This window comes from Lagopus muta, chromosome 11, assembly GCF_023343835.1.
Source record: "Lagopus muta isolate bLagMut1 chromosome 11, bLagMut1 primary, whole genome shotgun sequence".
Taxonomy (NCBI): domain Eukaryota; kingdom Metazoa; phylum Chordata; class Aves; order Galliformes; family Phasianidae; genus Lagopus; species Lagopus muta.
In genome coordinates this window covers 8,923,832-8,951,771 of record NC_064443.1, presented here as the reverse complement: position 1 = coordinate 8,951,771, position 27,940 = coordinate 8,923,832, and the positions used below count along the sequence as shown (strand labels likewise).

At 52.2% G+C, this 27,940-nt stretch overlaps 1 protein-coding gene across 2 annotated transcripts in view; it reads right to left on the bottom strand.

Annotated features, from left to right (window-relative positions):
* Positions 1–24,228, bottom strand: part of NCKIPSD (NCK interacting protein with SH3 domain) — a 35,138-nt gene extending 10,910 nt beyond the window's left edge. The window contains exons 1-8 of one of the 2 annotated variants that reach the window (XM_048957090.1): positions 23,992–24,228; positions 13,222–13,334; positions 12,314–12,515; positions 8,663–8,750; positions 6,143–6,771; positions 2,573–2,743; positions 1,550–1,636; positions 527–665 (exon numbers count right to left, since the gene is read on the bottom strand). In XM_048957090.1, the coding sequence (XP_048813047.1) occupies positions 527–665; positions 1,550–1,636; positions 2,573–2,743; positions 6,143–6,771; positions 8,663–8,750; positions 12,314–12,515; positions 13,222–13,334; positions 23,992–24,162 (1,600 nt within the window). In that variant the 5' untranslated portion in view covers positions 24,163–24,228. Of the gene's footprint in view, positions 1–526; positions 666–1,549; positions 1,637–2,572; positions 2,744–6,142; positions 6,772–8,662; positions 8,751–12,313; positions 12,516–13,221; positions 13,335–22,855; positions 22,960–23,991 lie in introns of those variants that run through there. The other variant, XM_048957091.1, reaches the window with a different exon arrangement.
* Between the last annotated feature and the right edge of the window lie 3,712 nt (positions 24,229–27,940).

Sequence of the window (27,940 nt, the reverse complement as noted above, 5' to 3'; positions counted from 1 at the left end):
TGGCAAAGCCTGGGTATGGAAGGCAAAGAGCAAAGGAAAGCAGGGCTGTAGCAGCTCTGCGATTTCATTAACAGCATGACCACCCCTCCTCATACACAGACAGAGAGGGGGAAATTTCCTCTGATGCAACACACATCTCATCTGTCACCAAGAAACACCTCCAAGACCTGGGATAGAACACACAGAAAAACTTCCAATAAGGGGCTGCAGAGATCTGTAGGTGCCTCCTGTCAGCATCACGAAGCCGACTGGAGCAGCTCAGAACGTGCTTTAAGACCTCTCCAAGCAATGACACAGATCACTAGTGGCACGTTCAAGAACTGGAGGGCCTTGCACCACTGGACTGAAACATCCCCTCTCATGCATTCTCCATTTATAGCTGCAATAACCTGAGTAACTGTAAAAACAGGCATCCACGTCCCCAGAGCACACAGAGCAGTCAAGCAGCGACAGGCCACTAAGGCTGCTGTAATCCATCTCATGGGAAGATGTCCCCAGTGACCCCAGGACAGCAGCCCCAGCTCACCCTGTGTGTGAGTCTGCATGTCCCGCGCCAGCTCCATTGGCAGCACGGAGTTCACAAGCGTGGAGATGATGGCAGCATCCAGGTTGCACATGGCTCCAAAGCACTTCAGCAGCAGCAGCCTCAGCGGCACCCTGTGCTCCTGCAACAACAGTGTAATAGATCAAATGACGTGCTGCATGAGGGCTCGCTCTAAGGTGAGAGACATAGCTGGGAGAAGCTCCTGCTGCTGGGACAGCTGCAGACCCTCCTAGAGTAACAGTAACCCCAGCAGCTCTGCTGTCTTTCCAACAGTGTCATAGGATGCCATTTTCCAGGTGCCATTCACAACTGGGCTGGTGCAGGTTGTGGCCTGCTGCCCACTGCTCTCAGATACAGACAGCACCCAGCACTGAGCTCTGGGTTCAGACATAGAAATGAAGGCTGAATGCAGTGAGGCTTCTTGTGCTGTAGCTGGGCCCTGAGGGACAGGATGGGGAAAGCCTCCAACCCCAACAGCATCCTACAACAGCCAGGCCCAGGAAGAAGCAGAACAAAGCAACACTGCATAGGCACTGAAGACACAACTTCCACTTCTTCCTCTGAATACTGATTTTCTTCCTCGCTCCCAAGGCTTCTATTCACAACCTACTTTCCCAAGCAAAGCTATTTACTAATGCACAGGAGTGCATCAATTAAAAGAGGAGCAGTCCCAGCCTGTCAGCTTACCCTAGGCATCCTCAGAAATTCTATATTATAGATGCTGATTCTGTTCCTCAATGGAGCCATCAAAAGCAGCAAGCTTTACCCTTCACACTGCTAGCTACTGCTTCAGAGTCCGTAGCATTCTCTGCTCTTCCATACAGCTTGTATGAATAACGTGGCATTGCCCAGCACTCACAGGAGGTATGCTACAACTCCATTGCGTTCACAGGACTGCCCTACCCAGGGGGAACATGTAACATACGTTCATCACATAAACTTCCTCTTTTGCACCTTCAGGGAAATCTCAAAAAGAAAGAAATGCAACTCATGCTGCCACCTTACCATCTGATAATATGCCACCAGGGACAGGATGGATTCAAATTCATTCTTCTTGCACATTTTCTTGCAAACTTCTGGGTCTGCATCTGTCTGGAAGCAGGAATAGACAGGTCAGCCCAGCGTTGCATGATAGCAGTAAGGTGGCTGCTGCAGAGAGCTCCAGGGAGGCCAGCTGCTTGTTGGCTTCAGCAGCCACAGCCTAACCATCTCTCAAAGAAACTGAATGCAGAACAGAAACAGCTCAAGAACTGACACATGGAGACTTCTGCACCAAAGCTCTGCCATACAGCACATCTTAGGCTGAAAGCATCTCAAAACCCATGACCTGAGCAGTATCTCAGTGCGAGCATCTTACACACAACAGCTCCAGTTTTCCCACAGTGAGAAGTATTGTACCTCCCACTCAGAACCCCACTAAATCAGGAGGAAATGCACCAATCCACCCCTTTTTCTTGCCCTGCGGGCCTCACAACAAAAAGGGAGGTCATGTGTTGAGCTAAAGAGACAATGGCATTTACTCCATAAAAGATAAATCAGTTCTGCTCATACTAGAACTGATGAAGAGTACCAAACAGGTGCCATAACAAAGATGGTGATGGCACCTGTAGCAAAGAGCACGTCACTGCACCAGATGACAGCTCCTGTGCCATTGTGTTCCCTGTACAGACAGACTTGTACATGCTTGAGAATGCTGGGACAGTATTTCTCACTGCCACAACGTACCTCTCATACATACAAATATGCCTGCTATATACAAAAATACCTGTTCAGAAGTGAGGTTTTCTATTCTCCTGTAATAGGGAAATAACAGCCACTGTAAAAAACTGTTCTGTAATTCCTTAAGAGCTTTGCAAGGCGGAGCAGAAGGATCACAGACTTTCCACAAACAGTAAGGGATACACAGGAAACCTCCACTCTCTGAAACAGCAAGTCTGATGGCAACACAAGGACACAGGCAGCCAAATAAAAGGAGCTTCACCAGTGCTGGAGTGCTGTGCCGTGCCTACAGCAGAGGAGTTGGCTCACCAGGATGCGAAGCAGCTCCTCCAGGTAGCAGCAGATAACATTCTCATCCTCGTAGAGCGCCCAGCTGCGCTGCTGAGCATCATCCTTGTGCCGGGCCAGGTCTGCAAAGATCACCTCCAACCGCTGCTCGTCGTGACAGATCTGTCCTGAGGGCAGCCCCGAGCTCAGGTCCTGCAGGACAGCAGAACAGTGGTTACTGGGGTCCTGGCAGCTGGCTGTTGCTCCATGTGGTCTTTGACTGAGGAGTGCAGCTGACCTCATTCAGTCAAGAGCTGGCAGCAAAGACACAGCCATTATTTCAGCTTTCATACTTGCTGGGCCTCCTCCTCCTTTCCTTGCACAGCTAGTGCAGTGAATGAATCAAATTGGACTCCTGCCCTCAAAAATAGGTGCCAGGACTGGTGCACAGTCAAAGTCTTTAAATCCAAGCTGTCACCACCCTGCTGGAGCTCTGGCGGGCTTCTGAGAATGCTAAGGAACCCAGGAAGCCTCACTCAAACAAGCTGCACCGCTTTTTGCTTACAGCCTGCCACTACCTAAAGCCAAGCCAGTCGTGCCAGCGCTCCCAAAGCCATGGGAATAAGACTTATACCCAAGTCTTTTCTGGATCACAGAACTGTAGCACTGACACAGGGCAGCACAAGCAGGGCACCAGTGGCACAGGCACCCTGTGCCAAGCAAAGGGCTGTGCACCTTCTGCATGCTGGGAACCCCACGGCCAGAAGGGGGGAACGGCTCCGAGTTTATTAACTGCAACGTTTAATCTGCTTTATTAGAGCCAGGATTGCTAGTAATTTGCTTTGTGGTATTTGGGGTGTGAACTAATTAAGACCTTGATTCAGTGGTTCAATTATATAATTAAAGAAGCGTTCTTATCGGGGCTGCTCATTACATAAGGTTTGCCGAGCAGATAAGGAAGGAAGGAAGGAGCAGTTCAGCTTCAACAGCAGACCCTGCCTGTGTGATGCCATGGGAAGCTGTGGATGGCCAAGCAGGGAGCTGCAAGGCTGGGGCTCGGACAGCACGAGAGCTGTTCCTCCAGCAATTAGCACACAGACGATCCGTCAAAGCATTAATGCATTCCTCCTCCTTCTGCACTCACATTTCTTTCAGTATCTCACTAAGGGGTACAGCCAAACGAGTCGGCTCTGAGAGCGCTCACCTTGCTGACTGCCATTATCCTGGGCAAGCACAGGGACAAAGGCTCCCTTGGAGGAAAGACAAACCCCAGAGAAGCACCCGTGGCTTGTTAAAGCCATTCCTCCTTTAAGCACAGCCAAACTCAAGAACAAAGTGGAAGAGAGGGCGTGATGCTGTCCCAGCTGAAGGCCCTTCTCTCCCTGCTAACAGCCCACTTTTAGGCAGGCACCTGGCAGATAAGGAGCAGCGTGAATAAAAAGGAAACGGCGCGGCACTTCCACCTTCACAGCGCACTGGGAATAAGAGCAAGTTAATGGATTCTGGGATTGATTCAGTAAACCAGTGATCTGACTTCAAATTAAGACTGGAACGGGAGCAGGAAGGACATAACTAATTAAAGACTGCAGCACAAGAGGCTGAAACAGGAGTAATAGCTGCTACAACCAGAGCAAAGTTTTAATCAGGGGCGATATCTCACTTATGGAAAAAAAGAAAAAAGAAAAAAGAAAATAGCAACCTTGAAAAAATGTGCAGAAGAAGCAACAACCACGTATTTGCATGGATTGGAGTGCAGGGGGATTTCAAAAGTTACAAATTAAAGACAAAATGCCCTTGACCTAGAACAGACAACTCAGCAACAATCCTGCATGGGAACCCCTGAGACGACGCAATGATTTGGTACAACGAACAACACAGAGTCTGCAATAATAACCTGTACCATCACACGATGCTCGTGAAGCCAACCACCTGCAATGACACACAGCAGCCCCTGGAACTGGCAGAGCTGGTCTCCAACACCAGTAGGAACACCAGAGCCTGGTGCCAGGTGAGGCGCTATCGGCAGCATGACAAAATGACTCCTGTGGAATTATGCTTACTGTATCCTGAGAACAGGTGTTAAAGATAAAAATAACATCCCACCCTTGTCCAAGATCCTAATAACAGCAAACAGAACCTCTCTGAAATGAGTCAGAGCCAGAGTGTTTGCTTGAAAGAGCTCAAAATTTGTGCTGAATCGCACACTGACTGCATTGTTACTGAAGAGGGAAGCAATTAACCACTGGGTCACGGCCACAAACTGAGAATTCATGATTGCTCACAGGACACTATTCAAGTAGATTATGATTCCATCTAAAATTTGAATGCCGTAGTTTTCATATTCAAATGCCTCGGAATGGTTTGCTATAATTGTGCCACTAGCGATGGAACTCAATCTCAGATGTCGATATGAAATGCACACCTTGGGGCTGTGCTTAACAAGTGGGAGCTGAAATTTATTCTCTCTCCAACTAAGGCACAGGGCCACCCAGACGCACTTTGCTATTTTAACAACTGCTGCACGAAGCATTTCTTTATTTCCCCCCTTGTGTGCCTGTAACAGAGGAAGGAGGAGCATGTGATCATTTGGTACAAGGTTTAGAACAAGGTCACGATAATCCTCCTCCTCCCGTGGATGAAAACAACGCTCTACTCTTTGGTGGTTGTAAAGAAGCAGCAGCTGAGGAGTGTGCTGTAGAACGACAGAACACCCCCGTGGAAAAGCAGTTCTCTTCGTTTTGAGGAAGGACCAAGCCAAGCAATGGAGGCTTTGGGTGCTCTACAGTCAGGAGAGAAGAAACACCTGCAGGTGTACAGTCTGCATTGGCATTTACGCAGAGTATATGTAGCATAGTATGAGAAAAATAAGTTTATACAATGCCTTACTTTACACGGTGCTTTTATTAAATGCCACGTATTGCTAAGGCTCCATTTTCTGTAGCTTCTATTTGCAGCACTCGAAACAGAAAACACCTCTTGAAAAAGTCACTATTGATTTCTGTCTGATTTTACACCACCACAATGGCTCTCCATGAGCTTTCACAACCCGTGGTCACTGCCATCAGGGGAAAAAAGCAGCAAGGAGAGTAAGCCTGCTGATTTGTTGCAGTCCCAATCCATCTTTTCGCCACAGCCATGAGCTGGAGCAGTTCCTCTTCCCCTTCGTGCTTCTGCTCAGGTAGTGCTAATTCATTCTACGCACTCAACATCCTCTCTAGGTTTTTCCCCATTCTTTGATGGCAAGCTCCTTGCCCTTGTATTTATTTATTTTGTAAAATCTCTCTTGAGTTCTTTAATACCTCTTTGCATTCCTCACTAGATGATCTTAGTGCTCTTTCCAGCCTTAATGACTGTGGGTATGGTGGTGATGGGTTGATGGCTGCACTAGATGCTCAGTGGTCTTTCCAACAGTAATGATTCTATGATTCAACCTTTTATGGATTAACAACAGCCCTCGATCTCCCCAGCTAGCTGTTTACCCCCAGCCAGCACCTTCCCTTTGGCATCTTCCTGCACTTCCCATTCCAAACATCAGGAGAGAACTTGTGTTGTGCTCCCTACACTACCCCAGCCCTTGGCACCAGCCAGCCTATAGAGCCCTGCTTGCTTTACCTTACTCTCCACTACGGAGATGAGGATCTGCTCCATGATGCCGCTGGTTGCCGGGACCAAGGTCTGGATGTGGCCGATGACCACACCGATGGCCACGCGTGACAGCTCATAGCTGAGGTGCGTGTTCCTGCGCACCAACTCGATCAGTTCGGCACCTATGGTCTTGGGAACAGATGCCACCAGCCCGCTGGGTTCCGGTGGCACTGGCTCCGCCATGGCAGCCTTCTTATCTTCGAGACAGAGAGAGCTGAATGCTTCCAGGTTTGTGGGGGCCGCCGGGGCAGCTTTCTTGCCCTGCAGAGTCTTCTCCCCATCTGCAGCGTGGGACCTTGAGGCCCCCACTTCGGATGGCGGTGCTGGGGCAGCCCGTTTGGCCTGAGGAGATTTGCTGGCCCCATTCTTTGGGGAAGACGTATAGCGGGAGTGGGCCGCGGGGCCGGTGTCCAGGTTCCGTGTGATGGTGGTGTGCACACTGCGGCTGGGGACGGGAGGAGGTGTGGTGGCAGGGCTGGAGGCCGCCGTGGGCAGAGCGGCGTCTGAGGCGGAGGAAGGGGTGTACAGGGTGTCCAGGGACGTGGTGCTCACGGAGGAGGCACTGGAAGCTGACCCAGGGATAATTTCAACGGCATCTGAAAGGGAACAATTAAAAAGCCTTAGCAACAGCATCAAAGGGAAAAAGAACAAACAAATTGCTACAGCACAGTCCATTAAAAGGCTCATTGTGCATGCACCAGAGCAGCTTAACTCCTCTTCCTGCCTCACTTATCTCAAAGCAAAATTGTACCGAGTTCCCTCCGGAGCATTCCCACACAATCACCTCTTTAGAAGGGGGAAAACTGCTCTATTGAGATGAATATCCTTCAAAGGGCTTAGTGTTTTACACCGGGGATGGGAAGGAGGAAGAAACAGGACTAAGGGACAGAAGAAGCCTTTTCCCCATGGCACAGCAAGGGCCTTTTTCCCGCACTCAGGATATGAGCCATCACTTTGAATACCGGTGCCTGCAGGATGCGTGCTGGCACAGGCAGCTGTCAGCATCTCCCTCCTGCCCAGACCTCTCCCCGTGGCAGTGACTAAACCGCAGCCAGCACCGACACCAGGGAAATATTTGGCTGACACACATCTGTAGTTCCTCCTTCTCAGCACTCCTGAGAATTTGCTCACAACCCCACAGCCCCACTGGCACATGCTCCTATCACAAGCCTATCACCGCATTATCTGCTCTAATACATACTTGTACCAAACTATGCCCAGTATCTTCTAGGGGCAGAAACATAACTGAGCCCTTCCCTGACTGTGAAAATTGACATTTACTTGGGCAGACATCGGGATGTCTTCACCTAGAGGTTGGAGAGAAGAGCTGATGGTGGAGCACACGTGACAGGGAGCTCAACTCTCAATGAAGGCAGCTTCACTCTGCACAAGTATTTCTGCAGCCTTGCAGGGTCTGGTTGGGATTTGTTGGTAGGTTTTTTGTTTGTTTTTGATACAACTGCTTGCCCCCAGGAAACTCCCCTTGCCTTTGAGCTACACATCCTTCCCCAGCACCAAGTGAGTGATTGGCAGGACAGCCACACAGAGCACCTGCCATGTGTGTCCCACTGAGCAATCCATCCTGCAGCCAGCCCCAACTCCCTGCTGCCCCCAGCCCCTGCCCTTTGTTTCTGGAGGCCACTGGGAGGAAGGCTCCTTCTCAAAGCAAGCACAAACTGTGCAGAGAGGCCTCCTCCCTCCCATGGGGGTTCAGCATCCCTCTTTTTCCTTCCTCTTCACCCATGTTTCATTAAATCAAGATAATGAGTTCAAGGGAACTGACCTTTGTGAATTTCCACTTCCACAGTGAAAATGGCTCAGTATCATTCAGGGAGCCAGTGCCAGCCCCAGGTTTCCATCAACTATGCACAGCTCAACAGATCCTCCCTGATTTTCACAGGGGAACATGGGTGAGCTTGACATGGACCATGTGTCATCAACCACGTATCCATCAGAGCACAGGAGAGCAGGTGGGCAGGTTGGCAGTAAGTCAGCAGCATGACTGCTTGTTTCCCCTCCAGTCCCTTTGTGCTGAGGGTGGAAAATCTCCTGCACTGACCCTGTGGTCCTGCTCTGCTCAGAGGCCCTGTAGGCAGGGCACACACAGCTGTGCCTTCGGCATTATTTCTTCTTCATACAGAGACCAACTGATTTGGTGGAAATCTCATCTGACCACTGTACAAGAAAGTGCACGATGGACTGGGAGCCAAAAGGAGACCTGGGCCTGTGCCAGAAGCACTGCCAGTGAGCTTCCCCTGGTGAAGCAGTGCATTTAGCACAGCCCTGATAAAGTCCTTTTGCCATTCTGGGAGAGCTCTAAGGTGCCGTGGGAGGGACGCAGCCCCATTGCTCCTGTGTTGGCCAAGTGAGCCGGGCCAGCAGGCAGCAAAGCCTTGCAGGAGGATGCCAGCCATACCTGGATGGCTGTGCCAGGGCCCTTGCAGTGTCAGGACCACAAAGGTTTCTCACCCCAAAAGTCACCCTTACTTTTCAGGGGTGCGGCCATCTGCGCGTTCTTGCGTTTCTCTGGAGGTGGGGGAGTGATGGGAGCTGCACGTCGGGGCTGCGGCGGGATCTGCAAGGAGACATTTCACAGCAATCAAAGGAGGCAGGCAATAAAGACATTCTGTTATGAAACCTTCTTCCTTGCGTGCGTAAATCTGCCCTTACATCTCTCTCACCGCTCTGGGAAGTTTTCTCAGGAGGACGGATTATTAATAGGCAGCTTCCTAGAAGAACAAAGCAGGACTCACACCCGCTCCATCCCCTCCCTGTGACAGGAGGAGCAGCCCTTGTTTAATTGCTGCGTTCAGCAGCACGCAGCACATGTCGTGTAGACCTGTCAAGCATTTACTCCTCCTTTCTTCCCAGCGCAATCCCACACACTCACTATGGCTTTACATTACTCTCAATAGCTCCACAGAGGCTGCAAACAGAGCGTGTATTTAGGCACTCTTCTGGAGAGATCCATTACATCAGCCACGAATACCCTAGCAGAAAGACAAAGCCAATGTGTAAATGCCTTTTCTACACTCTCATCGCTATTCCTGCTCATGCAGGAGGGAAAAAATAGGGTAGACCCCCTGTGCAATTCTATATGACCTATAGCAAAATCCATAAGGGGACTAAGGAGCACAATGCATCGATATCCCAATGCGCTGGGTCAGGAGACACGGTTCTGGGGTCCCGTGGGACTGCTGCATTTCAGCAGCTGGCTGCCTGCAATGTGCCTCTGTGTTTGGGGTACTACAGTTGCTGCCTGCAACAAAACCATTCGGCTCTGAATGGGAAGAGGAAGGAGGTGATGGCTGAACATCTCCCACAGCTCAGGCTGGGACCACCTGGAATCTGCTACAGAGGCACTTGGATCACCATGTTGTTGATTTTCTAGGTTTCTCCAGCCCTGGAAGAAAAGTTTCCCTGTGAGCTGGGCAGAGAGCAGTGTGGCACAGCCCAGGCACACAGGGCAGTGCTACCCAACCCACAGCAAATAGAGACTGAGTCCTGAGAAGTCTCTACTTCGAATGGCTCCAGTACAACAAGGAGAAAAAGCGTACTTAGTGTCACACAGCAGGTCACTCCTTTCCAAGAGCCTTCAGCCCATTGAGTACAATGAGGTACTGCTGCAAACCCCCAGGCTGAGCCCTGCTGTTATTGTCAATCCATCTCCCATCCTTATCTGCATGAAATGCTACGTGATACGTGCATCCAGAACTGGCTGGAATCCACAAAGTAGGTGCCTGCCCTTTAAAAATGACCCACACTGGTCCAAAAGGAGCGGGCACAGCTGCGAGCACCAAAGCAGATGAGGAGGGACTGAACAATGCAAGGCTGGAGGGCTGCTCCAACACGCGGCACGCTCAGCTGTGCTAAAGGCAAAGCAGCAGATAACAACCCGAGCTGGGGCTGCTTGGCATGGCACAGCCACAATTACAGGAGCAGTGGATTTAGCAGGCAGGCGTGGAGTTCAGAGCAGCAGCGCGACATTATTTGGAGGCTGCTAGGGCTGGGACATTCTGGAGTATTTCCAGGACTTCGTTCTCCTTTCCAAATTTACCACACGACTTTAACACAACCATTGCAGATTCGTGTCTAAATTAATAGATGCAGAACTAATGTTAGTGCAGAGCCCCACATAGCCTCACGCAGGCGGCTCTCCAGCGCTGTGAGTTCAGCCCCTGAGGCTGTGGGTGGAATGTGAAGCATCAAATGCATTTCACTACCAGACACGGGGGTGAGAGATGACCATCCCCTCTCTGGCCCCGTGCTCCGGAGTGGGTTTGAGCAGAGGGGGGGAGGCATCAAAACCCCAAGGGAAGGAGGAGAGAACGGAGGAAGCATCTCCCATCTTGTGCTGCTGTGGGGAAGGAGCAGAGACTCAGCATGGTGCCACCTCCATGCATTTCAGCCAGTTCAGCCTCCAGGGAACAAAGCTACTGAGAGGAAATTTGCACTTCAAATTCTGTTCATGATTTTATATGCAAACATAAAATGCACCCAGTGAAAAACACGCCCTGACTTCTGCTTTTCTGGAGTTGCTGAGAAAATTTAATTTTCAGCAGGACTCTCAGACAGCTGCATAACCAGATATAGTGAAAGAAAGCAGTGATGTTTCCTCCATTTCCTATTTCTAAAGCATACAGGAAACCCCTCTGCTGAGCAGCTATAACCTCAACAAGCCCTTTCAGCACAGGGCTAAGCTGGAATCTTTTTGGCTGCATCCTTGGCGCCATCAGACAGAAACAGCTCTGTTAGCCAATGGATCCATCCTGCTCCTTTTTGGCAAGCAACCAAAGCACAGACCAGACAGAGATGGGAAATCAGTGTGGTGAATGGACCTTCAGGTGCTCCATTTCCTAAGCTTATAGTGTGAAGCCTTGAGAATGGAGCTGGTTTGGCTGCCCAGAGAGGAAAACTAAGGCTAAGAAAAATGGAGTTTGTAGGGATTGCTGCATTCCACACAAGCTGGAGCTACCTTTGCACTCTGGGAACTTGCAATTCTTTAGGTGCAAAAGCAGCTTCATGTGCTGCAGTGACAGTCTATCAGTGCCTTATAAGCACTGCCTTCCTCAGATAATCGTGTGGAGATGAAGACAAACTACAGCGTACGTGCTCATCTATAGGAGAAAAAAATCACTGTGCTCAGCCCTGCTTAGCCTTTAGCCCTAAAACACAGCTGTATCCACACGGCATAATCGGCCACATCACTCTCCCTGAACAACTGCTGCATCTGTCCTTGTCCTTGGCCACTTCACTGAAGCCTCGCCGACGCCACGCAGTAACCTTGGAATTGTGTAACACTTATGGCAGTTTGCTTTTTTACATATAAATCATATTCCCTGCATCCTACCTTCAATTTATCATGACAAGAAGCATTCAGACAAAGCAAGGTCTTTGTTTCTTCATGATTTAAGCAGTAAACATTGGCACCCACAGCAGATAAACACTTAAGAACCAAAGATATCACTGTGCAGATTCAAGAAGAGGGAAACAAAGCAGTGCTGAGTATGTGGAGGAAGCTCTGCAGCTCACGCCGGTGCTGTTTTGAACCACAGAATCATAGAATGGCCTCGGTTGAAAAGGACCACAATGATTATTTAGTTTCAACCTCCTGCTATGTGCAGGTCACCAACCACCAGACCAGGAGCCCAGAGCCACATCCAGCCTGGCCCTGAATGCCTCCATGGATGGGGCATCCACAGCCTCCCTGGGCAACCTGTTCCAGTGTATCACCACCCTCTGTGTGAAAAACTTCCTCCTAATATTCACCTTAAACCTCCCATCGTTTCATTTTAAAACCATCCCCCCTTATTCCCCTTGTTTCACTAAGAGTTCTCTGGGGAGCTCGCAACTCTTTGAGAAAGTGCTCAGGAAACACTCAGTCTAGAGCAGAGCCTGCACTGTAAGGCCTTGGACCCTCAAAGGTCCCAAAAGTCATCAAGAGAGTGAACAACAGAGGGGCAGTTCCAGGCTTCATGGACACAGCACAGGATCAGCTTACCGCACCCGGGGATGCAGCGCCATAGCAAGCAACACAACACTTGCTCTGGGACTTCAGCCATAAAGGCATCTTATTAAACAAGCCAAGCAGCATTATCCCACTGAAGGAGGAACGCAGAGGCGCCCAGCTGCCATTACCTGATAGGGGCCATCATCCTCCTCCTCGAACTCAGTGTTTGGCAGGCTGTGGTGCCGCTCGTACCCGGTCCGGCACACGCCGTTGGGCTGCCGCGCCGCGTCCAGGTGGTGGTCGCTGGAGGACTGAGTCATCACCATCCCCTGAGGGGTGGGAGAGTGGCTTTTGCGGGACACGGTCTCCTTCCGGTGATGGATCAGCTTTCTGAAAAGGAATGATGACATCAGGAAGAGCACAGCTTAAGGAAGGGGCCGACATGATATATTGCTTTGGGGTTACGTGTGCTGGAATGGGTTATATTACTGCGAACGCCGATGCCAGTTTCATTAACAACTAAGGAAGCACTTCTAGGGGAGGAAGGAAGAAGCTTTGCAAGAAGCCCATGATTTATTCATCGCTTCATGGGAGAAAAATGGCTCTTCCTCAAGGGAGAGTCACATATTGCATTGCAAGCTCCAGAAATTGCCTGCACTTTAGAATCACTGTTCAGCTGAGATTAAACCAGCGTGCCTCAGTGCAGAGGGCGAGGTGTCAGAGGAGGAAAAAAATAAAATTCTCCTCACAAGCAATTATTTGAGAACGCTTTCAGGGCCCTGTGCCACACAGCCAACCACCGCTACAACTCCTGGCTGGCAGAGAGGAGAAAAGAGCCAGAGAGGTTCTGGATTTCTCCTCTAAGCCTACAGCTTCTTCTTCCTCTATGTACACCAAGGGTGTGAGGAGCGGAGCACCGCTATACTTGATGTGCTGGACCGGAGCCCCAGCAGCTGTCAGCAAAAGCACTGAAAAGCTCTCTGGGCAGGCACTTTGCAGCATGGGACTCAGATTGGTGGCGGCCATCTCTATCCCCAGGCACAGCTCACACCCTCCTGTCACACCGCCCACCCCCCACCAGCACCGTCCCACTCACTGCAGGACATCCCTCTGCTCCAGGTTGTATTTCCCTCCGTTCTTCATGGCAGCATTGTGCACAGCCTCGATGGCACGGTCGATGGATTGGAGGACCACATCCTGCTCCAGCACCTGAGAAATGCAACATCCCACATGTCAGCCCATTGCTTTAGCTGTGACTTGAACTTATGTACTGCTGGAGCTTACAGCAGGACGGATGGCAGTGCAACCCAGCTCCTGCTGCTCCTGCTGTTCTCACCACCCTGCAGGCACAGAGCCACAAATGTGACAGCCCTAAAGTCTGGTGCCCTTCAGAGTCACTTCACTCCATGTTTGCATTTTTGCTCGTTTTCTTCCTGCTGCTTGTTTTGCAACTTGGTGGCTTTTCCAAATCCCCACACCCAAACTGTCATAGCAACACTTAATCCTCCTGCCAGCCAGCTCGGCTGAGATACACGCCAGCTTTGAAACAAGACATACCCAACACACAGCAGGAAGCTGGGAAGAGCTGTGGTGAAGGGGCAAGGGAAGAAGGAGGTTTTCACACCTGAGACCCCTGCGATCTCATCAAGGGTACACCTGAATCAGCCTCTCAGGGACCGCAGAGCAGTAGAATGCAGCCCCTCCCTGTCAGGAGAGCTGCCCCCCCAGCACCAGAGTGCAGCATTCTGATAACCTGCCATGTATTATTTATTCCCTAATTACTAACCCAAATGTGAATTAACAACTGCAGACGGTGAGAAAGATATGCACACAAGGTGAGGATGGGAGCCCTCTGCAATCCTCAGCTTGGAGCATGAAAAATACAGGAAGTATTTTGGTTGCTTTGTTTTCCTAAGAAAGATCAGAAAAAGAGAAAGCAACAGGGGAAAACTTCAAAAAATAAAAACAAGTCTGTTAAAATACGCCTACCAAATTCACAAAGGTATCAGATCAAGGCCAAACCCAACACTTAGAATGCAGCTGTATGACTTCATTGGAAAGGAAGGCTACGTTCCTACAACCACAGAACAGCTTGGGTTGGAAAGGACCTTAAAACCCACCCAGCTCCAAGCCCACGCTGTGGACTGGTTGCTCCCCACCAGCTCAGGCCTCCCGGGCTCCACCCAACCCAGCCTCGAGCACAGCCAGGGATGGGGCACCACAGCTCTCTGGTAAGGATGTTATTCCACCTTTCACACTGCTGTGCCCATGGTCCATGTGAGCCCTGCTCCCCATCCCTGCATGCTGGCAATGCTTGCCACGCCATAGCTCTGCCGTCCCACTGCACCCACAGGCACTGCTGCCTTTCTACATGGCACGGCATTCTAACACTGACAGAAAAGCACAGTGACAACCAGCTTTTTGCTGCCGCGCTCTTCCCTGTGTTTTCCCACCCAACCCTCTATTAACGCAGCCCTGGCAGAAGGGCTCGAATCAAAGCGCAGCATTAACTTGCTGCTCGCTGAGCTGTGCAGATGGCAGATCCTCAGCTCGGTCACAGCTGAGACACGGGGCACCCACAGCCCTGCAGAAGAGCTGCCCTACAGGCAGCCCTTACATCTCAATTAGACCCCGGAATATCAGAAAGAAAACCAAATTTCTCCCTTCGTAGCCCAGCAGAGGAGAATTACAGAAGCATCAATAAATCATTATTTCCTCTCTCCTTGCTAATAACATGAGCAAATAGAGGACCTGCTCGGGGCCACCTGCCGATTTCCTTCTGTCCCACGTGGCACCTCCCTCACTGCCTGGATTTCTCCTCAGCTACCACCCCGTGTTGTTTAAATGCAGTCACACAGAAGAGCTTGCCCAGTAGCCCAGAATAATCACACCTTTCCTAAAGGCATTTTCCAGACAAGCAGGTTGACAGCTGCATCAGCGCAGACAGGCTGAGCTGCCCCACGTGTGCAAGACCCCACGTGTGCAAGACCCCACGTGTGCAAGACCCCACATCCGTGACAGCAGCCCACGAACACAGAGCAGGCTGAGCCAGGGACACACGGCAGCACCACCACGTCATGCTCTCACAACACCACGGCAGAGGACAGACGAAGTTTTGTCTCTGGTGACGGCTCTGTTTTCACGCAGCTGCACCGGCACTGCTGGGACTAGGGTGCGATCCTGCTGGCACATGCAGGCACAGACTGGCTCTTTGTTGCTCACACCAGAGACCAGCACCACCTCTGAGGTCACATGCAGCCCGTCCCCAGTCACCGCCCGGCCGTCTGCACGCTGTAATCCTTCCAGATTTAAATGATGGCTGCAGTGATTTACAAAAAGCCAGCTGGCCTTTGTTCTACAGCTCCATGGCACAGCGATGTACAGATAAGACTTCCCCCTTCCGAACCACACAGTTCATACAGAAATAACAGAACTCAGCCCTTTTGGTTTGATTTAGGAAATTCAGATGCTTTCCCTTCCCCTTTTTGCAGCCCCAATCAGAACACTTCAGTGCCCAGGTTGTCAGCCAAGAGACAGGCATTCACTTACTCCTCTCGGTACAAAGAAACTACGCCTGGCAGCACTTAAACATGCACCATAAAAATGCATCAGGAACAACGGGCAACCGCTCTGGCTGCTGAGCAAACAGGATGAGCAATGCCCCTAACCAACCTGCAGCATCTCTGCCGAGCAGTGAGCAAACAAAGACGTGGCTGAGCCCTGCTGACAAAGAGCCGGCCCGCAGACAGCCCGTGTGCTCCCGCTGACAGCAGCTGCTGGAGCAGACAGCATGAGCAAATGGGAAACGAAGAGAAGGGAGAGAAGGGGAAAGGGCTTCTGTTGTGCAAATCCCGCTAAAGCAGGAGGCAGAGCTCCCGGCAGGAGATGTGCCAACCAGGCAGTGCAGGCACCAGCGGCTCTCAGAATACACCAAGTCCAATGGGCAGCACAGGGGCACAGCCACCGAACTGCAACGGGGCTGCAGCCTGCGCTGGCTGAGCAGAGCTCTTCCTGTTATCTGCTCTCCAGGGGATGTCTCGCTGTCTGTCCCAGGTAAATAGCTGGCAGACAGAGCGTCCTGGCTTTAAGTTTTGGCTGCTCAGCATCCTTTTGGCACACGGTTTGCAAGATGAGTCAGCATGAAGCACGATCAAGTAATGGTCACTGCATCTGTGCAGGGGAAAGAAAAGAAAGCACATGCACATATTTTAGAGCTAACGCCTATACTGAAAAGGAAATTGCAGATAGTCTCTGTACTGTAGAAGGCTCAGGGTTAAGAACAGGATATATAAAAGTGGAAGGAAAGTCACTGCAGTAAAGTGCAAGAAACTATTGGAGGACATGTGATGTATAAGTAGCCTCAAGCCAACACTCCAGATGCCCCTTACTTCTCAGTGAGACTCAGTACAGCTCCCAGGTGACTCACATGCAGTTATCCTAAGCACATGGAGAACAAAAACCCTACATTTGTTGCACTTTTGGTCATGCTTAATTTCTAACTTCCAAGAGTGCTGGAGATGCCTGGGCCAGACTGCAAGTCTCAGCCCATATGCGCTCTGACAGAATCAGCAAAAACATGGTTGCAAGCTGAAAACACAGCCACAGAAACACCCTTTGCAGGTGATCATGTTTGCTGGCTGTTGCTTCAACGGGGGGTAAAGATGGAGTCAAGAAGAAACAAGCCTGGGAAGCCATGCAAGTCGCTGGCATTCAATTGTGGCGCCAGCAGGGATGGAGAGAAGGGAAAAGGAGATCCTTGAGGACTGCTCCTGCTAATGGCATTCAGAAAGCATGCTTACAAAGTCTCTCCAAAGTAGACAACTGAAAAAAAAAAATCATTTCTGTATGATGCTTCTTCTGCTGCCCAGAACCATAAAAAGACTGTGGAGGGTGCAGGTGCAGGACAGCAAGGGAAAAGGCACCAGAAGGGCTGGAATACACAACACAGGCTGCGTTGTTGTCAAGAGGTAAAGCATGCTAATTGGCCATAGAAAAAAACCCCAGGCCTGCCAATGTTCTTACTTATTAAGAGCTGCTGCTGCAAGCATATTTATTCCTGGTAAAGTGGATGCTTCTGCTGAGACACACAGCAAATTCAGGGAGTCAACACAATTGAGCTATCCTGGGACAACGATAAAGCCAATGTTAACTCTTGCTAAGAGCGAATGAAGACACCACGGACATCTGTAGCTGCATCTCACAACTAGAGCTGCTGCGTGCGTGACCGTGAAGGCAGAGCACAAACCAAAAAAGAACACCACAAACCCCACCAGAAGTGCAAACTTAAGACCTGAGACCTTGTGAGCTGCTTTTTGACTGGCAGATGGTGGGGGTGGACAATGCACGATTTTTCTGGGCTGCAAAACCGAAGACACAGCAACAGTTTCCGCGCTGACCTACAAAAGTATCTTGAGAATTGCAAGTCGAGCTGTGTTTATCAGTGGAAGGAGGCTAACTTGCTGTTATCACCAAATTCAGCTCAAGAACAGATACGGGGGTTGCTTTAAGTTGTTTTTTTTTTTCTCCCCCTCTTAGAGATTAAAGAGTTCAACTGGATTTGCTGACACTTCACCCACAGCAAAGCAAGAGGTGGGTCACGGAAGAAAAGCAATTCATTAGTGTCCACACTATCTGAGGGGAAAAAACAGCCTGCTGCTCGAGCTGCAAGTTATAATCCCAACTCCTTTTGCAGCTTAAAATGACAGAGGCTCAGAAAACACGAAGAAATTGGAACGGGAAGAGAATGTCCTCTTAGGACATTGTGCTAAAGGCAGCAAAACAGCCATAATCCTGTTTTCCTCACTGCCCAAGGCAATGAAGAGGAGAAACCTAGATTTGTTGGACTGCTTGCTTCTCACGTACAAAACTTTCACCCCAGCTCATTTGCCTTATTACAGCATTGATTTCTCACATCCACCTTTTCGCATGCCCCATTCACTCTCATCAGTCTCCATCTTGCTCAGCAGCACAAGGACAAATTAAAATGAACATATTCCAAAGAGACTTTCATGTCCATTCAAAGCGAGACAGATCCCACTGGACAGGAGATGGCCAGGGCTCAGCTCAGCCCCAGCAGAACAAGTGGGGCCCAGAGAACCCTCCGGTGCACAAGACCACCATGGGGCAGAGAAGGGCTGGAAGCTGTCTCAGAGCCAGCATGGGGCTACAGCACTCTCAGGGCACACAGCTGGGAAGCCCATGGTGGCTGTCTCTCCCTTTTTTTGCCCTCTGAATGCTCCAGGTGGAGCTGGCTGCCCTTCCACGCTCACACAGGGCTCAGTGATGGGATCCTGTAGATCAGGCTGATGGTTGCACCTGATGATCTCGAACGTCTCTTCCAACCTAGATGACTCTATACTCCACATGGCCCAGCTGGTAGATGGTTGTGTTCATCTACAACTCAGCACAGGACCGACCATTGTCAACACTGCTTCTGTTGGGAAAATGTGTTGCTCAGATATCAATACTGTATCACTGTGTTTAAAAGCTTTTGAAGTGATTGGAGCTCAATGTTACCTTGAGATCTTAAACTTCTAAATCAGATCTCAAGAATAAGCAGCTCAAGCATACAGCCATTCCAAATGTGGTTCATGCACACAGAAGTCTCAGATGCTGTCCCATATCACAAGGGGGAGGCTTCTAGGAGCCAAAGACCACAGACAAAATCATGCTTCCCAAAAAGGGATGCTGGAGGGGCTTGTTCCCATCCCTGATGTAAAGAACTATATTGTACAGCCTTTTTAATAACTTCACAATTATTTCAATGATGCAGTCCCCTCTTGTTATCGAGCATCCAAAGACATGCTCTAAACCAAGTCCAAAAACCATTACATGGGATGCATTTTTTAGTCTAAATCAAAAGGTGATTCTAAGGCAGACAAAACTTTGTTACTTAAAAGAATAGCAATTCAGGGGCACAGTGTCAGGTGGAAGAGCCTCCAGCTACAAACACTGACTCTGCAAGGCTCAGGGAAATCGCTAAGCTTATACATTAAGTGAAGAACTTTTCTACTCATTGTTCCTACTTCATGTACTGGGTTTTAATGCAATTATTCCTTACACATGCAAAAAAAACAAACAAAAGGATGGGCTTCCCTGACACACGAGCCCTTATAGCGTATGGTGAGTCAGAACTCCACCCAAGGACAGTGGTAACCCATTGCTGCAGGATGCTCCTCAGGAACAGGGCCAAAAGCAGGGTACTGCAGTCCCGTGAGACTCAGTGGGACTCACCAACAGGGCACAACACACCTGATCCTGGATGGTCACATCACGCTACCCCTTCTTTCTTCTTCTAATATACATCTTTTTCTCAGGAAGGGGTGGAAAAAGGCCATCTGTGAGCAGCCTCACTGGGTGCAGAGCTCACTGAGCTCACCCAAAATGGAGCTGTCATCACACGAGACTGCACGGCCACTGAGGTTTGCATTTGTCTGCTTGGTGGGGAGCTTCAGCTTGATCTCTTCAGGCAGCCATCTGTTTGGTCCCAGAACACACCCATTGTGGCACACAGTCACTGCACTGAGCCCAGCTGACACAGAGCTCCCAACCTTGAAAACCCGTCGACAGCAATTTGGATCTCCTGTTTGTGGCATGGGGTTGAGCCTGCAGGGCAGGACAGGCAGAGCCAGGCAACGCTGAGCAAACACCAGGCAGGAACAGCACTCAGGACCCCTTTGCCCCCGATGAGCCCCACCTCCCTCAAGGAGGGTCACTATTTTGGGGACCTTGCCACACCTTCATCCCTTTGTTTTTAGCTAATACAAGGCAAGCCTGCGAGCTGGGGCCTGCCCTCAGATTTCTGCCTTGCAAAGCTCTACCTCACTCGTAGTGGCAAAAAATAAACAAACCAAGAAATAACTAACAGCTTTTGCCTGAATGTGGAACTGGTGATTTAGCAAGACATGACCCACAGCCTGGAATTATCTAGCACGCACTCTGACAGCTTTCTCTTTTTCCAAATTAAACCCGGTGCGCAGCTGAGCAGAGCCCAGGACCAGCACACGTTGGCATTTCCAGGTCACGGGCACAGAAGCCGGCGTCTCACAGACGGCCTGCACGCACATGAGCTTCAGCTGAGCAGTGTGTGCAGAAGGAAGGCATGGCACGCAGCACCCCGTCCAGCTACAGCAAAAGGCAACAACCCACAGCTCAGAGAGGGTGCGATGCACTCGTGGCTGATTGCTGCCCTGGAGGCCACGGCTCCCCCACACTCCTCTCCCCACTGAGGCCATGGGCCCCATATCCTTCACACTTCCCTCAGTGGCAGTCATTCTGTAGCACAGAACTGTCTTCTGTGTGAAACCAGGCGACGCGCTGGCACCTCTCTGCTGCAGGGCAGGGACCAACCTGCTCCTTGCACATTAAATATCACCTCTACCGGGCTTTGTGGCACAGCTGTTTGATCCTCAGCACATGGCAGGGACTTGAAAGCAGCTCCTTCCCTTCTTATGTGAGCACAAGTTAGCTACAGATGCAACAAAGCAATCTGCACACACAGGCTCCGCAGCAGAGCAGCAAGCTGGAGCCGCAGCCTATCTCCTAACCCACCTGCACACAGAGCTCTGTCAGAAGCCATGCCTTATAACATTCTGGCTGTAGCTTTGACCGCAAACGGCATCAGCATCTGATAAGTCTAATTTTCTTACAGACTATCTAATGCTACAGTTGCACATGAAGGCTGCTGGCTCTTCTCTCCTGATGAAATTCTCTCCCTGCTGGAATTTATCATCCTTCCAAGGCCTGGACTGGCAGCTCATGTGATGCATGCATGATCTCGAAAGGGGACGACAAAGTTTAAATCCTTCATGAGGGAGCGTGACTGGGATGCCCTGAAAAATGCTGCTTATTTTTACATACATCTGAGCTATATAAGTAAAGGAAGAAAAGGAGGAGGCTGTTTCTGTTGCACTGAGATCTCTTAATGACCTTAACAGAGAGATTCAGCTGTTTCCAATGTTTCAGCTACTGAGAGACAAATACCCGTTTATATGGGATTTGACTTTCCCCTCAGGAATTAATATGCCCCAGACCTTGCAGGGAATCTTCTTAGGTCAGCCAACGACCATGATACTGTCTGCTCCCATCAAAGCCTTTCCTGGCACGCAGCCTGCACTGAGCGTGAATGTTACTCTTCTCCAGCAAGGAGAAGCCTTCACCCTTCTGTATGTTGTTTTTCCACAGTCATTAATACCAGCACATTTTCCCCCATGGAAAAGCAATCCAAACTCTGTTTTCCTGCTGCTCAGCACTCTTTCTTTCCCTGTGAGCAAACAGTGAGTTCAGTCATCTCCAGTCAGCCTCTACTAAGTTTCAGAGTTGATGTTTTTCCTGCAAATGGGGCGGCAGGAAGGATATCTACATTTTCTGTCTCTGAGGCTCAGCCATTTTGAACAGACCCTACAACAGCCTTAAAGTCAGCAGCCTAAAGGAGAGCCACAGAGGCAGCAGCCCCAGAGCCTGGCAGTGCCACCACGAGCAGTGGGACCAACAGGCACAGAGCTGTTCAGGTGTGGGAGCTCAGGTCCCAAGTTTTTAGATCTGATACAACAGCACTTAATTGCTTTTAATCAAAGTATTTTGAGTGAGAAGAACACATCCCCATGACCCCCCAGAAGACACGTGACCGAGCAAAAACAAAAACCAAAGACCATTAGTGCATTTCTACTTTAATCATTCAGAACTGTGAAAGATTGCACAACTTCTGGCCAAGATGTTCAATCTTTAGCTGCAGTAATTAGAAATGGTTAATTCCCCTGACTGTCATTTAATCTCAAGAATGAAACTTCATTTTGAAGCATCAGCAGCTCTGCTAGGATAGCATCTCTTATTGTGACAGCCCAGAAAAAAAATGCCTCATTTTTCAGCTCCTTACATGTATTGAGAAACACAGCCTCAGCTGCACAGCACTACCAGCTGCTTATTCTCCAAAATAAAACTTTATTTTTAGTCTAAGTGCTTATTCAGGATCTGTGCGAGCACTCTGATTAAGCTCTCACGCCCATTACAAGCTGTGGCAGATCTGGAACTGATGACACATGGCGATTCGGGCTCCACGGCAGTGCAGGAGATGGTCAGTGCCACAGCCGTCTGCTCACCTTCTGACCCAAATCACATCAATACCAGCTCCAGGAGGTGCTGCTGAACTGACCTGTTTGCTGTCCTTGTAGAAAAGCAGCCACGTAAGCCCAGGGCATGTGTCAATACTACAGAATGCATCAGGATGAAGGGGTTTCCTGCAAGCAAAGGGAGCTCACGCTTCACTCCTTTCCAAAACCCTCCCTTCTCTTCAGCTGAGGTAATGAAACACCATCCCCGTGCCTATCCAACCAGGATCACCTGTGCTGTGCCTCTGTGCATTTGCTTATGCTGCAGGAGAATTCTAAGTTGTTGCTAGGCTGCGTGAAGCAGTCTTATTTTTATCACATGCCTGTTTGTTCCTGCAGAAAAAGATAGAGCAACCTGAGGCATCCTTAAATTGCTCACTGTGCTCTCAGCTGTGTCCATGTTCTCACCAGAACGGCTCAGAGCTACCACTCCCCTCCTCACCAGGCAATGTTAACACCTCTGCCGACACAGGGAACACAGCCTGAGCCAGCAGGGCCTGGACACAGGGCAAACCTGCAAATCAGAAGGAAGCTGATGCTCCCAGCAGTGGGTGGCACTAGGAAAGCAGCCCCGTGCTCCCCCCAGCATTGCTGCAAGGGCTCAGAGCTGCTGCTGGCACTCACCTGGAGCCTGACGCACTGCTGACAGCCATGCCTCGCTTTACAATGGTGACTCCTGTTGGCCAGTCGCTCTCCTTGCTAATCAGGAGCTGCATTTTCCCTGTTGTGATTGGGGCGGAATTAATTTGCCTTGCAAAGGACTGTTACTAATTGGCATCAGTGCCTTTTTAAAGCTGAGGTTGGTCAGGAGGCTGACGCTCAGCAAATGGCCACAGCCCAGCTCAGCCAGAGGATGCTCTCCCATGCAGGGCCCCACTGCCATGCAGGTTGACTTCAGCTCATCAGAATAACACAGATAGGGCACTACCACAGCTGCAGGACAGCAGTTTGGGTCCTGCTGCCTCCTGCACCACTAGGAGAGTTCTGGCTCCAGAAACTTCATCACCAAATGAAGATGAGAGGCTGCAGGAAAAGCTTGTCTGTTTCCTGCTATGAGCTCCACGAGCACCGGGGAAGCCGCAGCTGAACTGAGCATCACAGGGTCATGAGCAGCTCTACTTGAGTGTCAGTGGGCAACCAACAGACTGCTGGGGTCACCCACAGCAGATGGTGAGCGACCTCTGAGTGCTTTGGGGCTACAGCAAAACATAACGTGAATAACAAACATAAGTTCAAAAGCAAAATGCTTTTTCCTGGAAGATTTTGAAACCAGAACGACCACAGCGGGGCAGCGCTGGAGGGCCGCTCCAGAAGGCCGCAGGGCAGAAGGCGGCTGCCCACCGTGACGAGCACACATCACATCGTGCCCGACGGGCAGCACAGAAGGGGCTGCAGGAGCAGCAGCCCGGAGCAGTGCCACCGCGGGGCTTTAAATAAGGCCTTCGCCCTGTAAATGAATAGCGCCCGTAAACTGCTTAAGGGCTTATACAGACGCCAGCCGTGCGCCCGGAGGCAGGACGAGCCGCCGCCAGGCTGCTGTCAGCCCCGCGTTCCCGTACCCCGGCGTCCCCGCGCCCGGCCGGCCGCCCGCACGGCGCACAGCCGCACTGCACGGCATCACCGCACGGCCGGCACCTCGGGCGCGAGACCCGGAGCGCTCCGCTACCGCAGCCACCGCGGTGCGACACCCACTCGTGCCGCCCCGGCGCGCGGCTCCCCGCCCTCCGCTGCTCCCCCGGGGCCCGCCGCCCCCGGCCCACCTGCAGCCGCTGGAGGTAGGAGGCCGGCGCGTAGCCCGTCTCCCCGGAGCCGGCCCGCGTGACGAGCCACCAGTGCTGGTTGCTGCGCTCCAGCAGCAGGAACGTCTCCCCGGCGGCGAACGGCAGCGAGTTGGGCTCGGCCGAGCGGAAGCTGTACAGGGCCCGGTACATGGCTGCGGTACCGCTCCGCGCCGCCGGCCCGTGCCGCCCCGCCGAGACGCGCCCCCGTGCGTCACCGCGCCGCCACGCCTCCTCCCCGTGCCCCGCCGGTGAGACCGCGCCCCCGCCTAGACCGCGCCCATCGCCGCGTCCCTTCGCAGCGCCCCCTGGCGGCGTGGCGGGGAAGTGCTGGGTGCGGCGCTGCGGGGCGCGCAAATACGTGAGCGGGGGGAGGGAGGGGTGCGAGGCTGCAAGATGCGGGGCTGCAGGCGCGTGCAGGGGATGTATAACATGGGGGGAGGGTGAGGCTGCAGGTACGGGGGTACAGTGGTGCCCCGGTGGGGGCTGCAGAGATGTGAGAAAGCTGCGGGGAAAAGAGGATGCAGGATTCACGGGTGCAGGGATGCGGGGCTGCAGAGAGGGAGGGGTGCAAACGGAGTATGCCGCGTACAGGGGTGTGGGGGTGCAGGAATGCAAGATGCAAAGTTAAGAAGTAGCAGGGATGTGGGGACACAGGGTGTGGGATGCAGGGCTGCAGTTAGCAGAGTTCAGCGTGCAAGATGCGGGGCGCTAGGTGCGAGGCTGCAGAACGAAAAAAGCGTGTTGCAAGATTCCGTGTGTAGGGCGCTGAGTGCGGGGAGCAGAGCGCAGGGTGCAGAGCTCCCCGCCGGGCTCCTGCTCAGCAGAGGGCAGCAATGCCCCGCGAATGGCCGCGGCTGAGCTGCAGTTCTCGGTGCCGCCGTGCCGTGCTCAGCAGAGCCTTCTGGCACCCACAAGTGTCCGTCTGCGGGGCGATGCTCTGCTCCTCCTGCTCAGAGGTGGGGGGGGGGGGGGGGGTATTAAGGACAGCGGGGAAGCAGCACCTCGCCGATGGGGCAAGGCTCTGGCTTGCAAAGTACGTGTGTCCCTCTCCCCATGGGGTGTGCAGGTGCTCGTGCCAGGGGCAGCGGTGGTGGGAATGGGCTGGTGCCAGTGCAGGGAACAGAAAGAATGGGGGGGGATCGGTGCTTGGAACAGAAACGACTTTGTGTTTCCGTACAGATTAGCTTGTGTCCCAGGGTGAGGTTTCCTTGCTCTGCACAATGTCAGATGTGTTTTCTGAGTGTGTCCAGGAAGGCTCCGTGTCCCGTGTGGCACCGCCATCACCGTGCAGAGCACGGCGCCCTCTGTGTTGGGCACAGAATGGGTCTGTCAGCATACAGACCCTGTGCCACCAAGCCAAGGGGCCGTGGGGAGCATGTTGGGGTGGCCAGGTCTACCTCTGCCCCAGGTAGGAGGAATGAGGAAATGTCCACATGGCAAGTGCAGCTGGAGCAGGAGTTGGGTGATGGTGGCCAAACCGCAATGCAGAGGGTGAGGATGAGCCCCTGTGCCTGTGGTGTGTGGGGGCAATGAGTGCTCAGAACTCACCACAAGCAGCTGCTGATTAGGAAACGGCTCTTAATTGCAAGCTGCAGGTAATTTAACTTGGCCTGGGTGGGGAAACTACGTCATGCGTGGGTGACATCTGAAGGCGAACTTCAGACCTCAGATAACGGCACCTGCATCCATTGCCCTGCCCTCAAAACCCAACACCGCAGCCCCCTGCTGCAGGGTCGGAAGGCAGCAAGCTCATTTCCCTGCTGGGTTTGCCAGGTCCCTGCACCCCCAGCCCTCCTGGAAGCCATCACCAACTCCAGGGCCCTCATGGTGTGGGGCTGCAGCGGTGCCCGGTGAAGCCGCTCGGTGCGGTGCCAGCGATAGGAAGCGTTACACAACAGTGCTCATATGATTGAGGGGCAGCAGTGCCAGTGCTGTGTACACTTATATAATCCCGCACTGCCCGCTCGTCAACAGGTTGCAAAACAGCGCTGTGATCGATCCTGCTACTTTTAGGCGTGCAAATATTATTGTGCAGCAGAGAGCTCTATCTGGGTGAAAAGTCACAGGGGCTCCAGAACTGAGCAGTGGGCAAGGCCACAGCATGGCCGGGTGCAGGGATGCAGCAGTGGTGCCTCTGCTCTCCTGATACCCCAGCAGCACCGTGCGCCCTGATTCAGGGACATACGGCCTCCAAGCTCCCTCAGCAGTGAGGAGAGGCAGCAGTGCAGAGCTGAGCTGCAGCCCAGGCTTGGCCTAGTGCAAGGCGTGCGAGGTGCCTATGGACGGCTTGGCCCAGGCCCAGGGCCCCTCCTTCAGCACAGGGAAGGAACATCCAGCTGCTGTCAACAGCTGCAGTTCCTAGAAACGGCCGAGACAGAAGGGCGGGTGGCAGAGCCTCACAGCCAGCTCTGCGTGGAGGAACAACAACAGCCCTGCAGAGCTGTGCCCAAGGAGGGGAAGTGGCTGTGGGACACAGCCCAAGTGGGATCTGGTGGGGGCACGGCTGGGGGCAGGCAACAGCTGGGTGCTTGGCGTGCTGCGGGCTCTGCATGACGCTGGCTCTGCATGCCATGAGCTGGGAAGGCCGCAGGCACACCCTCATTTCCATACAATTCAGGGAAGGCAGCTCCATCCCCGAGCGCTGCTCCCTGTCCCCTCGCTTTGTCATCGCCGGATTATATAAACCCCACCCCAGCTCTGTTAGAAACCACACCTGGGGGCTGCAGCTCCCCCAGAGCAGCTCGAGGCCCTGTGCCCACCACTGGAGGAGCACGTTCCTTCTCCATCCAGGCAGCCCATGGGAATTCCCTGCAGCCTGTCCCAGATCTGGGCTCAAAGCGACCCATTTCCATGAGGAGCTTTGCACAATATGGGGAGCACACAGCAGGAGCCCTGCTCTGAGTGCTGCTGCCTGCGAGGCCCCACAGAGCTGCTGTGTGGGTCAGGAATTACGGAGCCTGGCGAGGCGGGAAGGAAAAGCATGAGCATCAGGAAGCAGTGGGGGGAAGCAGAGCGGGGCAGGAAGGAGCACCCAAGCAGCAGGGATGCGCACCCAGCATTGCTTTGCTCCAGGGAGTTCCACAACCCGTTTACAACCCTGTACCCAGAGTCCCACAGGGGCCCCACTTCACGTAACTGCCTTTCTGCGAACACGAGGAACTGCTCCGAGAATCTGCACAGAGCACCATGGAAGGAAACCAGCCCCACTCTTGAACTTTGCGGGATAACATTGCATTTGGAGGCGCACGCTGTCCCAGCTGCCCCCACTTTAACCCTTGAGGACACCCAGGGGCTTAAATCAACACGCGGGCGCAGGAGCCGCCTTCCAACAGCCTGACCTCAGTCCTGTGAAGCAGCTGGAAAAAAAAAGGCAGCACTGTGCACTGTCCCTGCTCTCCCAGCCTGCTCCCCCACCATGGGCAGGAGCAGCAGAAGGAAGGGCTGCTGCCCAGCACACAGCAGCTGCACCTGAGCGCTGTCCTTGCACAGACACAGCTGTGGCACCAAGGGGCTCTGGGAGCACCCAGCGCTCACACTGCTCCCAGCAGCTCCCAACCCTCGCAGCAGAAACAAAGAGGACTTGTTCTGGAGGCAGCTTGCATCAGAGCAAATGCGATTGTTCTCATCGGATTTTGAGTTCCCTCCAGAGTTCGTACGTAACAGAAGTCCATTAGAGGACTTTATCCCTGCTAATTTCAGACTACAAAGTCAAACCGTGTATCAGATGAATCTGCACAGGCAGGCTTATTTATATGCTGCAGCAGCGGCGGGTGACCGCAGCCAGCCAGGAGACTGTCATTAGCTCATTAGCAGAGGGCATCGCATTTAAGCAGAACTGAAAAGGAAACGTCACGTTGCTGCAGGCGATCCCGCTCCTCGTTCCCGGTATTCTGACTCACACCTAGAGCACATCGCAGAGGACAGCAGG